Consider the following 20,952-nt stretch of genomic DNA (forward strand, 5'->3'; position numbering starts at 1 on the left):
GTTTTGAGGAACCATCAAGGTGACAGAGAACACCAAATCTCATGGGTCATAATCATCTAGATCTAAGGTCAAGGAGATAGAGAAATCTTGAATTTAGGAAAGGATATGAGAGAGAAGATAGAAGATAGAAGTCTCTGATGCAATGTAATTTAAAATAATTTCCTAAAAGTGATTTACATTCAATTACCCTTGAGAGATAATAAGGCTAATTTGACGCTCAGCTTATTTATTTATTTTAGGTTTTTTAGATTGTCATGTTTGAAAAACAAGTTATAAGTTGTTTTCTAAAAATTTAATCAAACTAGGTTTAAACAGATTAATAAAACTTCTTAAAATTCTTTTAAATATAACATTTAATAAATCTACATATGCACAATTAAATACTCTATTAGTCTATTTATTAAATATTTCTATATTTTTTCAAAAGGAAGGTTGTAGTTAAATTTAGCATATGTTGTATTAGTTTATCTCAAATAATCCCTAATTGAAACATTGTAAGATAAATAAGTGATATGAGAACCAAATCAACGAAAAACACACTTTCAAATGGGGCGCTGATTTTTCCACGTAAGAATTTGATTAATCCACTTAAATTAAGAGTCTAAAAACAATTATACCCCTATTTTGATATTGAGTGAATTTTAATTTGTTTTGGCAGATACTTGGTTCTTCATAACTCATAAGCCTATTATACAAAAATAATATATTGACACTTTATATCCCAATCTTTTTTTATTGTATACTCATGTTTTATTGTTTAAACTCTTAATTTTTTATTTTGGTGCTGCTTCTTTCTTCGTAAGCGGATTATACTCAAATTAATATATTGACATTTTAAATCCTCCATCTTTTTTTTTAATTCTATGATCATCTTTTATTATTTACACCGTCATTTTTCCTTTTCCTTTTTTTAAAATGAACCTGAAAAAAAGTTTCGGAAAATTTCGAGATGCCCCTTAAAACTCTTTTAGTAGTTTAATTTATTTTTTTGGAAAATTTCGTTTTTTGTTGCGGTGATACACAGGGAAAAAAATTTGGGCTACCCTAAAATTTCGTTTTATGTTTTATGTTATTCATTTATTTTGATCATGTGTTCATCACTGTACATTACATATGAGTACGTACTTTAAATATTTGACATATGTTAGTTTGAATTTTTTATTGAACAATATTTTATTGTGATTTAAAATTGTTTTAGTTCGAACTTAAGTAATTTTAAATCACAATAAAATGTTGTGCAATAAAAAAAATTCAAACTAACACATATCAAATATTCAAAGTACTCATATGTAATGTACAGGACAGAGTCAGGATCAAAATAAATGGTTAGCACAAAACATAAAACAAAATTTTTGGGTAGCCCAAATTTTTTTCCGAAGAATCACCGTAACATAAAATGAAATTTTCCAAAAAAATATTAAACCACTGAAAATATTTGAAGGGGCATCTCGAAATTTTCCGAATTTTTTTCCGGGTTTGTTGTAAAAAAATGAAAAGGGAAAATGGCGGTGTAGACAATAAAAGATGATTAAAAAAAAAAAAAAAAAAAAAAGGATGAAGAATCTTAAATGTCAATATACTAATTTGGGTATAATCGCATATGAAGAAAGAGACAACAACAAAAAAAAATAATAAATAAAAGCTTAGATTATAAAAGATGAGTATAGAATAAAAAAAAGATGGGAGAAATAAAGTGTTAATATATTATTTTGGTATTATACGCTTATGAGTTATGAAGAAAGAAGCAGCCGCAGAAACAAATTAAAATCCACTAGATATCAAAAGAAGGGTATAAGTGTCAATAGACTCTTATTTTAAGTGGATTAATCAAATTCTTCTGTGGAAGAATCAGCACCCTTTCAAATGTATCAATAATCCCTTACAAATATTAAGATTCAAAAAAAATGTTGTAGATATCATACATACTTTTACTAACAATTAAATAATTTTATTAGATATGTTTGATGTCACATTTAACCTTGGTTTGAAGTGTTTAAGAATAGGTCGAAAATATCAAACAAAATACCAAACTTTAGTCAGAAAACTTAAGATGATTATGACTATATTTATCCTTCATAATTATATTCTAATATTCAAAGGAATTAGTCGATAATATGATTTTGAATATTGCCCAACAACACAATGATTACATATATACAAAGGAACTAGACAAAAATCATATCTAGATTTAGTTAATAATAGTCACCATGAAATTTGAAAAGTTTGTGATAATATTCCATAACATGATTTATAATACTAAATCATTCTTTAACATCTCTTTTATGTCATTTTACATTTATCAGCTAATTTTTACCAAACAATATTAGCAATATTCTGATTATCTTTGATTATAAGAACATATTCTTTTAAACAAAAACTGTTGAAAGTATATTTCTAAGTAATGTATATAAATAACAAGTTATTTAGTCCATTTCATTGTTGTTGCAACTTTGTTTTGCTATTATCCAATAATTCCCAATCTAACATAAAGGGAATCATTTCCACACAAAAAACAGCTAATTTATTCGTAATAAAAAAAAAAAAAAAAAAACTATAATTTAACTCACCAATGTTTTTAAAACTTGTAAACCATTCCTTCTGTGTATCCAAGTTCTTTGAGTACTCCACTCACCTCACCTTGTGACCAATCTTTGGCTTTGCCACCAGATACATGTTCCATCATTCCAGGTGGCCCACACACCTAAGTATAACAACGGAATGGAATCAGTCAAAGGAATTGGAATTGGAATTGGAATCAGTTAAAAAGAGAAAGATGTTTGTTACAAGTATAAGTGTGTCATCACTTGGAGAAGGTAAGCCTTTTGAGGCCATGTCTTTTGATATGTAACCTGTGCCTCCAACCCAATACTTTGATGGATTATCAACAGTATAAAATACCTACATTTTCAAAAACATTTTATTTTATATCTCAAAATAATAATAAATCATAAATTGTGTTATATTAATTTACCTTCAAATTAGGGTGGCTGGAAGCAAGCATGTCAAGTTTCTTTTTTAGCAGAATGTCATCTGGTGATACATTCGCATAAATCAACGAAACCTGAAAATTGTTTTTTTTTTAATACATTTATCAAATATACACGATAAAAAATAAATAAATAAAAACCTTACTTTGGTGTTATCATCAGGATTCTTAAGAATGGCTTCAATAACCTGAAGCATTGGAGTGATTCCTGATCCACCTGCAATCTGTAAGAAATACGAATTAGAGAAAAATAAAATAAATAAATAAAAAAAGAATATTGTTTCTTTAACTTTCCTTAACTCACCATGCCAATGTGTTTCTTCATATTGGGAGTGTATCTGATCTTCTCAATGGGACTGAAAGAGATACATTTTGTTAGTCATAAGTACATACAAAATTCACCGAGGGTATAATAGTAATTTAACCGACTAATGCTTGATTACCCACCCTTTGACTTCAACCACATCACCCGGATTTAGTTTTGAAAAGTACTGGCTCATTTTCCCTTCAGGATAAATCTGAAGAAAAAAAAAATTGTAAAATAATAAATAAGTATCAAAATATTTTAGTTTTTTCAAGAATCAAAAATTTAGTTTTTCATACCTTAATCATCAAATCAAAGTAACCTTTAGAATCAGGATCTGATATGGGGGTGTATCTGGAAATAAACATTCATGAAAATTGATAACTAAGCATGCATAAAAAGTAAAAACTATCTCTAAATACAACATATTAACTTACGGGCGAACAACATATTTTGTTTTTCCTTCAGCATCTTCTCCTAATGGAGCCCTATTAAAAAAAAAAAAAAGATTATATGAATGAGGTGGCATATAGCTAAAATTAAAAATTTGATTCCATAAGGGTAGTCATAAACTTGCCTTGTAATAAGGCATGATGCAACATCGAGTCCCAAATGGAGATTTGGATCAAAAGAAAACCTGAAATTAATGTGGATAAAAAGTTTACTCCACAAATCTACTTCCAAGAATATATTGATAAAAGAAAATAAAGAATTGGGATTATGAAGAATTGAAGATAACCTGTATAGCTGTGTATTGTGGCTGACTTTAGCTTTCTCTTGCAGTTTAAACTTTATCCATTTGTCAGGATGAAGAGCTGAAATACACAAAACCATCATTATTACTTTCAAGGTGTATTGGAAAGAAACTTATCTGTGTTGACCCAAAGTAAACATTTCTTGATTAATTTCATGGTTTGAATATCATGAATTGTTTCAGAAAGGAAATATCATGACAAGGTGAGAGAAAAGCTGAAACAAGAAACCTACCAGTTTTAGGACCTGTTTCTTCATTGATTTGATCTAGATGGGCCTGTTAATGGAAAAAAAAAAAACATATAATTCATCAGTGATCGTTATATTGGATGACCCAAGCAAACAATCAAATAATCAACTCCTAACTAGCAAACACACAACCCCGATTAACAGAATCCTGTTATCTCAAATCAAACAAAATGCTGAAAATCACAATTTCAGATTCTAATGATTCAGCTTATCAAATGCACAAATCAGAAGTACTTATCATTCAGTTTCCTATTGTATTTAAATCAGAAGTACAAGACAGATGAAGAAAACTACCAAATTGAAGATCTAAGCAAACAATCAAATAATCAGTAGTCACGAACTAGTAGGAACAAAAACCTAATAAACAAAAAATCTTAACGTCTCAACTCACATAAAATGCTGAAAACCAAATTTTCAGATACTAACGCTGCAGCTTGCCGAATGTACATATCACATTCTCCACACAACGACATAGACAGATATAAAACGTTTTGTGTTGTATTTAAACTGGAAGTACAAAAAGATGGAGAAAACTACCAAATTTGGCTCAGAAAAGTAGTAGAAATACGAGATTCCACCAGAGACGGCAGCGATTGCTCCAACTGGAAATCGGAAATGCGTTGAATTTGATTGCGATTGCCCTCGGAAAGCATGTGAAAATGCGATCGGCGTTGCTTTGCTTAATCTCCTGAAGAATGTCGACATCTTGAATCGAAGAGAGGACTGAGATTTTGAGGGTTTTGGTTAACGTTGCACTCCGACTTTCAGGGTATTGGGAAGAATGTTAGAATGATCCTCTGCAATGCGGTACACTGTAAGTTTCATAGATCCACTATACCATCCTCCATTGTATGGAATATATCCTAAAGACAAAATTGCAAGTTTGGTCCCTGTGGTATGTCAAAAATTGGATGTATAGTCCAAAAAGTTTTGGGGTTGCACTGGTGGTCAAAAAGGTTTGATTTGTTGTGAAATTGGTCCAAAGGCTTAACAGACGTTTGTGCTGTCTGTTTGTGTGAGGGTATTTCTGTCCAAAAAGATTGATCTTGTAAAGTATTTGTCAAATAAGGGTAACTTTTGAATAAATTAAATTCAAGTTTGATTCCACTTTGACTTTTGACTGGTCAAAATAGGAACCCGATTAGAAGGGGTCAAGGGATTTTTTTTTGTTCGTCGTTTGATTGATTGTCAAGGGGAATGCAAAGGAAACGAATACAGAACACGAAGGGAAGAAGGCATAATCGATTTGGAGGAAGAGGATATTGGAACGGGAATGAACCGAAGATAGTCAAGAAGAAGGCAATCGATGCTTGTAGAATTCGTCTTGTGAATCGATTTTATTTGGTTTGTACAAACATAAAATCGATTATGATAAAGTTGCCGGTAATTGATTCAATTGTAAAGTCAAAATGAAAGTCAACATTTGTGTTCGTTGAAATTTTGAGTTTGATTAAAGAACCAAAATTGTTTTAAGTCGATTTCGAGTTTGATTGGCTTGAATCGACACTATCTTAATTTGAGTTTGATGTTCGATTTTGATGTGTATTCTCGGTCTCTAATGCTCAATGTTTAATGGATGAATAACTTCATACGAGTTTTTCATATGATTTAGAAATTTGATTTTGAAGGCTAATAATCAGTTGAATTCGAAAGTTGAGTATCGACGGATGCTTGGGTATGTTAATAGAGAAGGCTGATGTTTGAAGTTTGATGACGATTTTGGAATCAATCGATGGTTTGTTTACTGATTATATCAATATCGACGTGTTAATTTTGGTCGATGTTGGTATGTTGATCGATTTGGCTGGGATTAGATGTTGGAATCAATAATTGTGATTTTGATGTCGTTGGTGGATGATTGAAAACGAAATAGGTTTATTGGAGTATCGATGATCGATAGTTGGGTACGACATGAGACTAACGAATCGATGGTTAGTTAGATTGAAGAACTGTTAACGAAGACTTTGATAAAATGGCTAATAGATTGAGAACGAAGTGTGAATGGCTTTACAGTCAATAGTTGAAATCGATTGTAATTAATGTCGATTTTGGGAAGGATGTGTTAGGTTGATCATATTTCAAAGATTGGGTGGAATTATTGAAATTGAAGGCTGAGTTTTAGGGCTTAATAGATAAAGAAGGTTTGGGAAGTCGATTGAGAATTGAAGGTTTGAAGCAAAGTTGAAATCCATGTATAGAAAGCGAAGTCTGTGTAGTTGAAGTCGACTGTGTTGGGATTTGATTTCAATGTTTCGAAGGGAAGAATGATGATTTTGGCAGTCGATTAAGAGTGAAGGAATCGTTGGTGTCAAAAGGCGAAGGTTTGGTTATTTGATTTCGGAGGTTTTGATAACGAATGTTTTAATAACAAAGAGTTTGAAGTAGATGTGTGAATTGACAAAAATACCCTCACACGAACGGAGGGCACAAACGGATGTTAAGCTTTTGGACCAATTCCATAACAAATCAAACCTTTTGGACCACTGGTGCAACCCCAAAACTTTTTGGACCAAACATCCAATTTTTGACATACCACAGGGACCAAACTTGCAATTTTGTCTATCCTAAAACTCAAAAAAAAAAAAAAAAAAAAAAAAAAAAAAAAAAAAAAAAACTATAAGTTCGGTATGAGAAAAAAACAACAATAATGTTTTATGTCATTTAATGAGTTTTTGACACTATCGCCTCGTTCCCAAGTTTATCAAAATTAATCATTTTTTTATTTCCTTCCAAATCCTCCCAAATCGGAAGGAAAGATAAGAGGGAAAGTGATACTTCCATTTCTCTCCACTTCCTTCCTTTAATGAAATTCGGGAACACCAATTTTTTTTCATTTTCTTCTCATTTCCACCCATTTCCTTTCCTTTCTCTCGTTAAGTTCAACTCGGGAACGGGGTGTATAGCACAACAAAATTTGACGAATTTACACATTTAGTCACTCATTAATTTTTTATGCATAATAGATCCTTAAAGTATCAATTGACCTGTTAAATAAGGAAACATCCAAGATAATTCTGGTTTCACCGGTCACACTTAGTCCATGTGGCTTTTTACTATTTTTTACAAAATAAAAAATCCAAACTTTACCTACCACTTTTTTTTCCATTCTCTCTCTCTCTCTCTCTCTCTCTCAACGTAGAAACCTCAAGCATATCTCTTTTTCCCTCAACTGTATTCTACCACCGTTCCATGGCAAAAGTCGCGCCATCGTTACTCACCGCCTCCCATCGACGTGAAACCTCTTTACTATAAAAGCCATAAAAGAAGATGGGAAGACTGTATATGCATTCTTAACTTAGCCGCCTTCTCCGAATCCATCTGACTTCTTGTTAATTAAACCATCATTCATAACTACTCCTACACCCAATTATCGTTTTTTTTTTTTAAATTTAATTTACCTAGACCATCTTGTTGTTGAGCAAATTGAGAAAAACATTATCTAATAAGACGGACCTGTACTCATCTCTGCCTTCGGATACTAGTGGGTCTATTGTCTCTTTTATCTGACCAAGAAGACACTGTTGGGTAGAGCTTAAAATCTGTAAATGCAAAAAAAATCGATACAAACCAAAATACAATTAGAAATCACACGTAAACTCCTGATCCTACTCTACCCGCAGATACACAAGCAAATACACAGAGCAACCCATGATTAACAGTGCTTTGTAATTGTGGCTTCCAAAACCTTCGCTCTATCCGGTCGATTCACTTCTAAACTCTCCCCAACCCTAAAATAGGCATCCACATCTCACCCCACTGTCTCCTTACTCGCTGTTGATACATCTGATCTACCCTCTCTTTATCTGATGGCTTCCAAGCTGAGCTCGTCGTCGATTGCGTTGGCTTTTGTCACCTTTACAGTGAGCTCATAAACGCTGCATGTATTGAATCAGAGTGCGATTACTTTGAGTTTTCAGGTGAGCCGGAGTTCTTGGAGAAGATGAAAGTTGTTTAACATGAGAAGGCGGTGGGGAAAGGTAGTTTAGTGATCTAGACTTGTGGTTTGATTCGATTCAGGCATAACCATAGTTGATGTTCAATTCCAGGCAGTAGGCGAAGGCGGTGGTTCCCATTTAGGTGAAGCCTAACTCTTGAATTGGAAGAACAAAAGCTAAAGGGTATTGAATGCAAAAGGACTTAGTCAATGTTTGTTGTTTGACTAATACCAAATTTACGTGGACTTAAAAGATATAAAGAAATTTAATTTATAGTGCCACATCATAAAATTAACCGGTTCTACCTGTATCAGGTTAAATAATGGTGTAATCGATATGTAAAATTTAACTTTAATGGTCTATTGTGCACAAAAAATACATGAGTGACTAAATGTATAAATTCTTCAAACTTTATTGTGCTACAGTGCTAAAACCTCATTTAATTAACAAAGGAATAAACAATAAAAAATGGTTAATGGTTGATCGGTAGAAACTAAGGATGAACATGAGTCGGTTTGGACCGGTTTTTTGTTAAAACCAAACCAACCCATAGAAATTCGGTTTTCTGGTTTTTAAACTCATATATGTTCGTTTTTTCGGTTTTCCGGGTTGGGTTTACGGGATTTAGGTTTTAAACCGTGGGTTTATAGCTCCTTTTTTTTTTTTTTTTAAATTTAGTTTTTGTGTTCAAACCAGTGAAAGTGCGTTGCAATAAATAATATTGTATCTACTTTAAATATACTAAAATAAAGAGTACGAATTCTAGTATTCTAAAAACAAAAGATTTCAAAAGATCAAAGTTTAACACCGTTAACAGTTTGTTGAAAATAAACATAAAGTAATAAATGGATAAAAGTTAAAGTCTAAAACTAAAAGTTTAAAACAAAATAAATAATATATATGTGGGTCGGTTTGGTTTTTATGGACGGTTTTATACGTCAAAACCGAACCAAACCGTTATTTTTTCGATTTTTGTAAAATTCAAACATAAATCGTCGGTTATTGCTTTGGTTTCGGTTTTTCGATTTCGCTTATGTTGGTTTTTTTCGATTTTTCGGTTCGATTTTTGCTCATCCCTAGTAGAAACTGAGGTGCTGTTTTTTTCTTAAAAAACCACTTATGACAATTTATTGGTGCGTCGTGCAACACTTAGCTCTTCACAACTATTTGTTTTTCAAAAGACTCATGACTTAAAAACTGTTGCACGTGTGTTGCGTGCGCAACACTTAACACTCTGTGTCAAACATCTTCAAACATTACTTTAACTTATTGCAGCAACTTGTAGAGGTAAAAAAACAAACAAACTTTTTATTACATGTTATAGCCGTCTTCTGCTACAGAGGGTTGCAGAAGTGGTTTGCAGACTTCATGCATTTTCGCTTCGATAAAACAAACGACACCTGAATGATTAGTGCTCGCATGAATGATTCATATGCCTAAATATTCAATGATGTTTGGTAAGGTTGTTAAATTGATCCGTGAGAATTTTTTTTTTTACTATTTTTTTAATACTAATAAGAACAACTTCAAAAAACAAAAGATCTAACATATCTAATAAAAACTCCACACACATTACAAAATACATTGAAATTCAAAGTTACAAAGCATATTATCACTTTTGATACACCAAAAGAATTAACAAGTTCGATTATAATTTATTTCCCCAAAATTATTTTGATGATGAACTAGAAAAGGAAAACAACACTTAGAAACCGAAAATAAATAAATGAGCAACAAATATACAAAAGAACTACATTCAAAGTGAAAATGCTAATTACCCATCAACATACATATATTACATAAAATAATAAAATAAATAAAGATAAAGAAACTCTAATGGTCCATCAACTAACATACCTCTATAGTCTCCATCATTTTGACCTTTACCAACATGAATCCTAATAACCCAACGAGAGATGGAAGGATTTTAGAGGGTTGAAGGGTTACAATGAGAATAAATGATATGTGGTTTATTTTGTATCTAATTGTTTTTGGACAAAAAAAATGGGTTTATTGTTGGTTTGAACTTTTGTGGCAAAATTAAGACTATCTTAGTAATGAAAGATTTTGGTTTTATGTTGGATGGATTTGGAAGGTCACCATAGGAATAAAGCTTTTGAAGTTGGGTTGGGTTTATCTAATGCTGCTAATGGGCTGAAGTTATTGGACGATGTGTTTTTGATGATGGGTCGTGAATTAAGGAAAGTTTTGAGGGGCTTGATTGCTGTTGATGGAATGAAGACTAGAGACGAAGGGTTAAAATTTATTGTTAAGATTTACCACATATATCAGCAACACACATTTTCTAATTAAGCCGGCCGAATGTGTGACAAAGTGGATAGGGATTTGATTGTTGTGAAAATCAAAATGCAATGTATTTATTTTGAGAGTAGCATTCAAGTGGACAAAAAAGACTTCAAAGTTGGTTCTATTTGATTTCACTCCAAGTCTTGGACTTGGGTTTGGATCCAGCAAGTGGATAGAAGAGGCTTCAAAGTTGGTTACATTTGGTTTCACTCAAAGGCTTGAAGCTCGCGGTTGGGAAAAGACTAAGAGGGGGTGTTTGGAACAGGAAAATAGAATTGTAGCGGAAAATGGAAATATAGAAAAATAGAATTAAGTTGGGGAAAAAGAATTGATTTCACTGCTTGATAGAACAAAAAGTGCACTAGATAAATACTTTTTGAGAATTATTTTTCTTGTTTGGTTGTATTAAAAATGGAATAGAAGTAAGTTTTTACCATGTTTATTTACTTTCAAACAACAATTTTTTTACAACAATGTATTATATGAACACCTTAATTTTGGTAATTTATATTTTTTATTTTAACATTACTTGTTACTAAATAGTTTATCTACAATCCATTGTTGTAAATGTGATCGTACCATCTACATATACACAAAATCACATTGAAATTTTAATTGTTGTTGCATTTCTAGAGATATAATTCAATTTGGCAGCCTCTTACTAAAATCTTGTTTTATCAAAAGAGATAATGACTTAAAAGGGTAATATATTTTTCGATTTGTACACATTTAGTCACTGAGTTTTTTTTCGTCCACATGTACCCCCTTCAACTTGTTAAACTGTACACATTTAGTCCTTATGACCGGATACCCCAGGTTAGCCGGTAAAAATGACTTAATAGGGTAATATATTTCTCACTTTGTACACATTTAGTCCTTAATATTTTTTTTTGTTGCAAAATAAGTCATTTTTGTTTTTGTATTAATTTAGTACTTATGGATGATTTCTTAAGGTTTTTCTCACGACATCTTATGTGGGATAACCATATGGTGGTGGGATAGGTTGAGGTGATCCTGATATATGTTGTAGGCCAAGATACCCGGTGTGGGTCGGCTATACGTTATAGGCATGGAGACTCGAGAATAGCGGTTGGGTTAAGGCGACATGCCAACAAACCCTAGGTATTCTGGCCTAATGACTGATTGGACATGTTGTATGTTGGCGTTCCAGTCCGATGACTGATTAAGCCAAGGTATTCCAATCTGATGAATGTGGGTCCGTTATGCATGATAATACGTTTGTTGTATCGTGTATTTTGGGGGAAACTTACTAAACTTTGTGTTTACCCAGTTGTTTATGTTTGCAGGTTCTATCGTTGGTCATGGGAAGGAGAATGCATGACTGTACACACTCATCAATAATATTGAGGATTTCATATTTCTTATATTATTCGGATTTTCGATAAATGTATTTTGGAATAAACTTTTTTCTTAATAATGGATTTATAATTAGAGAGTTTTGCCTTATTTAAAAATGAAAATTTTTTGTTGTGAAAACGAGACATTACACATAAACATCCACAGCCCCACACACTTTATCAATAATTGTCTCACGTAAGATGTCATGAGAAAAACCTAAAGAAAGCATTTATAAGTATTGAATGTGTACAAAAACAAAAATGACTTATTTTAAAACCAAAAAATATTAAGGACTAAATGTGTACAAAAATATTAAGGACTAAATGTGTACAAAATGAGAAATATATTACCCTATTAAGTCATTTTCCCGGCTAACCTAGAGTAACCGGTCATAAGGATTGAATGTGTACGGTTTAACAAGTTGAAGGAGTAAATGTGGACGAAAAAAAAAAACTCAGTGACCAAATGTTTACAAATCGAAAAATATATTACCCTTTTAAGTCATTATCCCTTATCAAAATCTATATCTCCCTATCCTAATTCTTAATAAAAGAATAGGTTTATTCTTTATTTGTCATATGTCGCCCTATTAAACCTCATAATTAATGGCATGTCGTTTGTCAACCTATTGATTTCCATTTCAAATTTCAAATTTTAAATATCCCATTCTAATTACATTAAATTAATAACATTAAAATTAAAATTAAAATAAAATTAATACAAATTATAAGTTAATATAGTTTCATGTATTTATTTAAATCAATGATTATAATTTTATATAACTAAAAAATATCTCTTAATTTATAGTTTATTTAAAAGATTTGATTAATAATTGTGAGTTTTTACTATAAAAGTTTAGTAATTGTGGTTCCCACATGTTATAAACTAGTATGTATATATTGTAATAAATACACAAAATCAAAAGATGTATTAAGAAAAAAATAATGATCCATAAGATTTCTCCGCTTAAGCCACATGTTAAAGATTGGCTTAGTCATTTACATTGACCATCCTATATGTTGATAAATCATCTTTGAAGTATGGATGCAAATTTGGTCCAGAAAACTGAACCAAACCGAAACCTGAACCGAACCGAAGCAAATTAGGCCCGGATAAGCAATTCGATTCGGGTTTCGAGGATCTATAGTATGCTTATTCAGTTCTCGGGTTATTCGGTTCAGGTTACCCAAATAAGAGCTTATTCGATTCTAAATACTCGATTCGAATAAGATTACTCATCCCCTTTCTCTTATCAACATAAATCAAAATCAAGATTCACACTTTTGTCTTTGTCGTTCATAACAGAAATAAAACCCTACGCTCGTTCTCGTCGTTTCAGAATCGACCAATCATCTCAACTATTTCCAAACTCGAAATCACTTCTATCGATCCTTCCTCTTGTTTCAGACTTTCAAAAATTGACCCTTCCTATTGTCTCTAAAGATTCACGAATTCCTACTTTGTTTGGTAATGGAAAATTAGGCTCCAAATCAAGAAACTCAAGTAAAAAAATTAATTCTCATTATGTTAATCTAATATGTAAATGTTATTCTTTCAATATGTTATTGTGTTATATTAGCATTTGAATGTTTTACGTTGTATAAAAGTACATTGTTATTCTATTATTTGCATTATCTCCCTATTCTAATAAAATAATAGGTTTATCCTCTATTTGTCATGTGTCACCCTATTAGACCTCCTAATTAACATGTCACTTATCAACCTATTGATTTTCATTTCTAATTTCAAATTTTAAATATCCTACTCTAATTACATTAAATTAATAACATTATAATAAAAATTAAAATAAAACTAATACAAATTATAAGTTGATATAATTTCACGTATTTATTTAAATCAACGATTATAATTTTATATAACTAAAAAATATCTTTATTAATAGTTTATTTAAAACAATTGATTATTAATTGTGAGTTTTTACTATAAAAGTTTAATTATTTTTTATAATTGTGGTTCCCACGGGTTATAAACTAGTATGTATATATTGTAATAAATACACAAAATCAAAAGATGTATTAAGAAAAAATGATGATCCATAAGGTTTCTCCACTTAAGCTAAGTGTTAGAGATTGGCTTAGTTATTTACTATGACCATCCTATATGTTGATAAATCATCTTTGAAGTAGGGATGAGAATTTGTCCCGGAAAACCGAAACAAATCGAAATCCGAACCGAACCGAACCAAATTAGGCCCGAATAAGCCATTCGATTCGGGTTTCAGGTATATATATTATGCTTATTTGGTTCTCGGGTTACCCAAATAAGAGCTTATTCGATTCTAAATACTAGACCTGAATAAGATTCCCCGTCCCCTTTCTCTTATCGATAGAAATCAAAATCACGATTCACACTTTTGTCACCGTCGTTCATAACATAAAAAAACCCTACACTCGTTCTCTTTGTTTCAAAAGCGACAAATCTTCTCAACTATTTCCAAATAAATGACTAAACCAATCTTTAACACGTGGCTTAAGTGGAGAAATCTTATGAATCATCATTTTTTTCTCGATACATCTTTTGATTTTGTGTATTTGTTACTATATATACATACTAGTTTATAACCTATGGGAACAACGATTACAAAATTAATTAAACTTTTATAGTAAAAACTCACAATTATTAATCAGTTGTTTTCAGTCTCACCGTGAGACTCTTCATCGTTGACAAATGAAGAAGGAGAAGAGAAGGCAGCAGCAGCAAGCTTCGTCGACGGATGCTCAGCAATGGCGGCGACTCAGCGTCTTCGATGGTGACAATGGGTTGTCATGGTTTGCATCCTCAAGTTCGTCGGTGATGGATGAAACAGTGGCGGTCCTCAACAATGCGGCTTCCAGCTTCGTCGGCGGCGGCAGCAGTCGTTCGGTGGTTCACTGGAGTGCTACGGAAGCGACGCCAGAGGTGGGTGAGGGAAGGGTGACGACTGGAGGGAGGTTGGAGGGATAGTGGTGGCCGATACATGATATTAGGGTTAGGGTTAGGCTGCATGAGGGTTAGGAAGAATTTATATGAAGGCCAAATAGGGTGACGGGTTCACCCGTATCCATCCTCCAGCATATATACATATATTACACATTTAGTCCCCCTCCAAGAAAGCCTTTTCGTTTAAGTCCCAAAACTTACTCCTTTAGTCCCTGCCTTTTAAAATCTTTTCACAATAAGAACACAAAGTTACCAATCATACCCTGGCTTCTGAAAATCTTCACAATTAGGTCCGAATTTACCAAACAACCCCTCCCTCTACAAATTCTTTTCAATTTAAATCCAGATGATACCAAATAGTCCATGACTACTAAAATCCTTTGCTAAATAAATTCAGAAATTATACTTTAATCCTCGGAGATTCAAATCTTGTCATTTGGCTCCTCGAAACCAACAACCCACTAATTATTATTCGATCTTGGGCTATACTAGTACAAAATAATCATAATAATTACTTCCCTGGATTCCTGATTTATTATTTAATTACTCCATTCAAACGGGATGTTACATCTTCACAATGAATATACATGGATCATAACATAAACTTCACCATGCATCAATACATTACAACTGACATTGTTCACATCAAGTACATTGTTTAATCATTACATATCCATAATATAAATTGTTTGATAGTTTTTCCAAAAGCATAATACCCTAACATACTCGATGTTACTCCTCGACTTACCTATTACCTAAGAATACAAGTTATTTTGAAAAACGTCAACATATGAAATGTTGGTGAGTTCATAAGCATGGTTGTTTTGAAAATGTTTGTATAGTTTATAAAACCCAGAAAATCCGATATTTTCTGAAAAAGACAAATTGTTCATACCAAAGTGTGAAGATCCATCAGTTTACGCATGAATGATTTCAAAGCGTGTATAAATGAAAAGTTTTGCATTATAGTTATTGAAAAATACAAATGAATGACGTTGATTTCCTCGAAAAACTCGATGTTTTCCGATAAAGAAAAGTATAATTGTTTCAAATTGTTAAACCGTCACGACGAATGATTATGATTTTTCATTGATTACTCAGATAGTGTTAGATTTGTTTAATTGTGAGTCGTTATAACCATACATGATAATGACTAGTTCGTCTGTCTTGACATTCTAACGAACGTCGGAATTGATCTTAAGATTTTGTCACCCTAGACTGGTCGAGTCTAACTGTAGCGAACAACTGATGTGTGGGGGAGTCCCCCCCGTATAGATCTATACACAAACTCTCGCTCTCCTTCCAGGAGACTTTGATTATAACTACAGACTACAAACGACCCATAGAGGTGCCGTCCGCTATTACTCACTAAATCTAACATGGATTTGATTACCATTGATTAACGACTTGTATATGTTTACTGAATTGAAGGTAGGCCTAATAAACGAGGAGAAGAGGATTACAAGTTCCTACTAATCTCACGTATTATTTATGGCTATTGGGTATACGAAGGGCACGTTGGCCCATTTCGCATTTGATTTACTTGGACCTTACTAGCAATACTAATGGGCCACTAAGGCCCAATAGAACTTAAAAGCCATTGAGGGTCCCTTAAATATGGATTTGGGTCATAGAAGGCCCAAAAACATTTATTATTATCCTTTGGGCCCAAAAATCATGTAAATGGGTCACAAAGGCCCAACAAGCATGATTGGAACTTTCAAGCCCAAAGATTTGGATGTTTACTTGTTATAGGTATAGTATAATTGTTGGAAAAGTTTGATTGGGTAATTGTTAATTTCGCACCAGAACGAGGCCGGTCGGTTATTTATAATGATGTTAGAAATTATACGTATTTCCATCTTTCCATTTTCATGAATTGTAGTTTGGTAGTTTTATTTTAACTCAAATATCTTAAAAATAAAATAATTGACTAAAAAATATAGGTTTGAACCCTTTCATCCATTCTTTAGTAAAATTGACAATTTTAGTCCTTTATACAAAAAAAAAGACATTTTAAGCTCTTAAACCATTTTCTTGACACTTTTGACCCATAGACTTGTTCAAGTGATATTTTTAGCTCAAAACTTATTCTTTGGCAGTTTCAGCCCTTCCAGAAAAGCGTGCTTCGGTTAAAGCCCAAACTTTTTGCAACTTTTATAATTTTGGCCCAAAATCCAAAAAGTTTACAATTTTGGTCCTTGTTTGGAAAATACATCGTTTTAACCCCTGAATTTGTTTTATTCACCCATTTTACCCCCTGTTTTGAGAATTTTATCATTTCAACCCCTTGAAAGTTGTAATTTTCGCAAGTTTTGGCTCATTGGGCCGAAAAACCCAAAATTTGGCCCATTAAGCCATAAATTTCATTTCTATCATTTAAAAGAGTATGATATTCATAAAACACTTATTTTTACTGTTTGACTCTTTTAATCCTTGAGAAAACCATGAATAGCAATTTTCAACCAAACTTTTGTTTGTTTGACAATTTTAGCCCAAAAGTGAGTTTTATGTTGCAATATGTATACATTAATATTAGAGGGTAATTTTTCTTGACTTGTTTTAGTGCAATACATCTTAGATCATGTTTATCTTCCTATTAGAGCCATAGATCTCGAATTTCTATTCTTTTTGTTACATATTTACCACATAAACACATGAAATCACACATAACATACACATACACATAGATCTACACATTTTACTTGTATTCTCCCCCATAAAACATATGAAAACCAAAAATAAAGGGGTATGAACTCACCTTTTCTTGTGGATCTCGGTTTTAAAGAAGAAATGAAAGAAATTTGATGCTATTTTCGGCCCTAGCAAGCTTTCTTGGGTTGATTTCGAACTTAAGAAGCTTCTAAGGAGTAGATCATGAAAAACTTACTTAGAATGAGTGATCTAACATGAAAATGAAGTTATACAACTTAAGTGTGGTAGGACTTACCAAGAATTGATGATTTTTGATGATGAAACTCTTCTTGAAGATGTGCAAATTCTCGAAAATTAGAGAGGAAATGTAGAGTGTTCTTGTGAGTGTTTGAGAGAATTTGGAAGAGTGTGGGTGTGTGTGTGTGTGATGGTCTCAACCGAAATAAGAGGAGAGAGGGGAAGAGAGAGATGAGTGAATGGGAACATGAGATTGGTCTTGGATATATGTTGGACCATGCATGTTTATTTGGTGTATAATAGGAAGGTGGCACATAAAAGTCAACCCTTATTCTTTTTTTTTTCCTCTTGGTTCGAGAAAGAGAGAGAAGAGAGATGGAGTAGGTCTTTAATGCTTGGTTCCAATAATAGGAGGTCCATTTTGATGGTTTTTGGCCCATTGGTCCCTTAGAGGTGTTTACGGCCCAAATCTAGCATAAAGGAATGGATTTGAGTCCATTAAAGCTAATTGGATTTGTTGTGGCCCAATAAGGCCCATTAAAGATAAACTAGTCCATTTTAGGCTTATAAGGCCTAAAAGGTTAAGTTTCATGGACGTGGGTCCAATTAGAGCCCATATAAGAGTTCTAAGCCCAAATTAGTCAAATTGGGAGCTTATTGGTTCATTAGGCCCAATAAGAAAATCCTAGTCCATAATGGACTTAAACTGGGATTTCTAGGGTTTCCAATTCTTTGTTGACTATTTGAAGTGCTTGTATAGAGTGTTTGATGGAGATTTTGTTGTTATTGAATAAGCATCATACATGCTTCCACATTTTTGGTTCACAATTGTTATCATTATTGTTGTTTCAAAGCATCAAAATTCATAGTTGTGACAAAGCACTTAATAGCTTAAGTCCAAACGTCCAAATCACATATCTTGCTTAAGGAAAACATCTTAAATGATAAAGTCATCAACTTGATGCCTTTGCATGGCTCAACAAGGCCCAACACCCGCTTCTAACACTCTAACCTCATAATATGACCATCAACTCTTGCATGGTTGAGTTAAATCCATCAAGAAGCCATTTTTTATGAACAAGGGACCTCAACAACATCAAAATCTACTATCCTAAGCTTTTTGAATAACTTATATTCACATGAGTCAACCCAAGGGTCCAAAATTTGCCAAAAACTCTAATTAGCTTAGATCTAAACAAAGAATGATCAAGATTGAGACTTTATACCTTCTGGAAAATGATGAAGGTGAATAGATTCTGCATCCACAAGCTTCAAATCAACAAGGGATTCTCTAAAGGGTTCTTCTTTCTTCAAGATGCGGCAACACACGCACACACGACTCAATATTCTCTAAAAAATGATTATGGTTTCGTGGAAACTGCTTTGGGATGAAGGAGGATGATGATAGTAGAGGCCTTGAGGTTATAAAGTGCTTAAATAGGGTCCAAACCCTAAATTTTAGGGTTTGCCTCTGGCTCAAGTACGCCCAACATACCATAGGGAAAACCCCGTGTCCAAGATTCGCCAAGGTACGCCCAATGTACCTTGATTATGCCTAGCGTACCAGACCAATATGCAAAATAAATAAACACTTTAGAATTTAAGAAATTTACGTGAAAATTGGGCGTTACACTTACACATATACATATTTGCACATACATACACATATAAGTGCATATACATACATATATACGTGCATATACATACACATAAATACTACTACTACTACTACTACAAATCATAATAATAATAATAATAATAATAATAATAATAATAATAATAAGTTAATGTTTTATAGATAATAATAAAAGTAATTTTCTAAACTGATATTAAATAATACTAGTTTTTTTACTAAATAATACTAAATTGATACTAATAAAATTAATTTTATATTTTCTAAATTGATAGTAAATAACACTAGTTAAAGTAGTAATAAAATGATGTTTTTCACGGATTGCCAATGGGAAATTCTATACGTACCCTAAATTGTTTTGTGTACCCCCATGTAGGTGTAATAGTGTTTGTGTACCTCTTGATGTGACGATTTATGTGAGTGAAAGGAAGGGGATACATATAGTAGAAACCATTGCCAATATGTTAGGTAAATTAAAAAAAACAAATCCAATCATTAACGCGTTTGCATTTCACCTACCAATTTCCATCACAAATAGTTAATAATTTCCATCGGATTACAGAATAATATTCTTTTAGTTGCAAAATTATGTTTTTTTTTTTGGTTTTTTGTTTTTTTAATGGTTTTTGACATGAAAGTTCTTATGTTTGTCAAATGTTGTTGGTTTTGTCTATGTGACGATTTTTTATTCATTAATGCCCAAAGTTTGCCAATGTGTTTTTTCATTTTTCTGTTACGTGCAGTAATAACATGTTTCCAAGTTATCATCAAACTAATTTTGCAAAAAAAAAACCTTAGTTTACAAATATTTTATGATTTTATCTTAAATATTTTTTTCTTCATGTTAAACGTATTCATACATAAAAAACATATTTGTACATGAAAAAGAGTTTAACGAGACATCGTGTGAGTGTGTCTATATATATACATATATATATATATATATATATATATATATATATATATATATATATATATATATATATATATATATATATATATATATATATATATACACACACACACGTTATTTTAGGTATATAAATATACATTTGATGTTTTTTAAGACATATAAAGATATTTTCTTGAAATATTAATATATTTTTTAGAAGTATAGATACGTATTTTATGTAGATATAAGTATATTAATAAAAAACGTGAATTGTTTTTTTGGAAATATTAATATATGTTTTAGAGGTATAGATACGTATTTTTACGTAGGTAGAAGTATAGTATATCGGTTAAAAGTGTGTTTATATGAAAAAAATATAGTTATATCTCTAAAAGTCTAAGATAAACATATTTATAGTTCTATACATCTAAAAACATACAAATACATATTTATATTTCTATATAAGTATAAATACATATTTATGCTTCTAAAAAACATAAAAATACGTATCTATGCTTCTAAAACTATATCTATACTTCTAAAAACATAAAAAATACATATTTATACTTCTAAATAGGTACAAATACGTAATTATATTTCTAAGAAACATAAATACGTATTTTGAAGCATAAATATGTACTTTTATGTTTTCAAAAAACATAATTATATTTTTTTAGATGTATAAATACGTATTTATACTTC

At 31.7% G+C, this 20,952-nt stretch overlaps 1 protein-coding gene and 1 long non-coding RNA gene across 2 annotated transcripts; both read right to left on the minus strand.

The window, feature by feature from the left end:
- Nucleotides 1-2,380: 2,380 nt before the first annotated feature.
- Nucleotides 2,381-5,111, minus strand: LOC111887209 (NADH-cytochrome b5 reductase-like protein). Its single transcript, XM_023883367.3, has 12 exons — nucleotides 4,830-5,111; nucleotides 4,278-4,320; nucleotides 4,030-4,105; nucleotides 3,868-3,927; nucleotides 3,728-3,778; nucleotides 3,590-3,644; nucleotides 3,434-3,504; nucleotides 3,291-3,342; nucleotides 3,133-3,210; nucleotides 2,972-3,061; nucleotides 2,785-2,898; nucleotides 2,381-2,701 (listed from the first exon to the last, which is right to left on the minus strand). Exons 1-12 carry the CDS (start codon nucleotides 4,995-4,997, stop codon nucleotides 2,576-2,578), a joined length of 984 nt encoding a protein of 327 aa, XP_023739135.1. The 5' UTR covers nucleotides 4,998-5,111; the 3' UTR covers nucleotides 2,381-2,575.
- A 2,148-nt stretch (nucleotides 5,112-7,259) lies between these two features.
- On the minus strand, nucleotides 7,260-8,609 carry LOC122198084 (uncharacterized). The gene is made up of 2 exons (XR_006191922.1): nucleotides 7,746-8,609; nucleotides 7,260-7,649 (listed from the first exon to the last, which is right to left on the minus strand). It is a non-coding gene; the product is annotated as an uncharacterized LOC122198084 (long non-coding RNA).
- Between the last annotated feature and the right edge of the window lie 12,343 nt (nucleotides 8,610-20,952).

The sequence above is a fragment of the Lactuca sativa genome, chromosome 5, assembly GCF_002870075.4.
Source record: "Lactuca sativa cultivar Salinas chromosome 5, Lsat_Salinas_v11, whole genome shotgun sequence".
In the NCBI taxonomy this organism is placed as follows: Eukaryota; Viridiplantae; Streptophyta; class Magnoliopsida; order Asterales; family Asteraceae; genus Lactuca; species Lactuca sativa.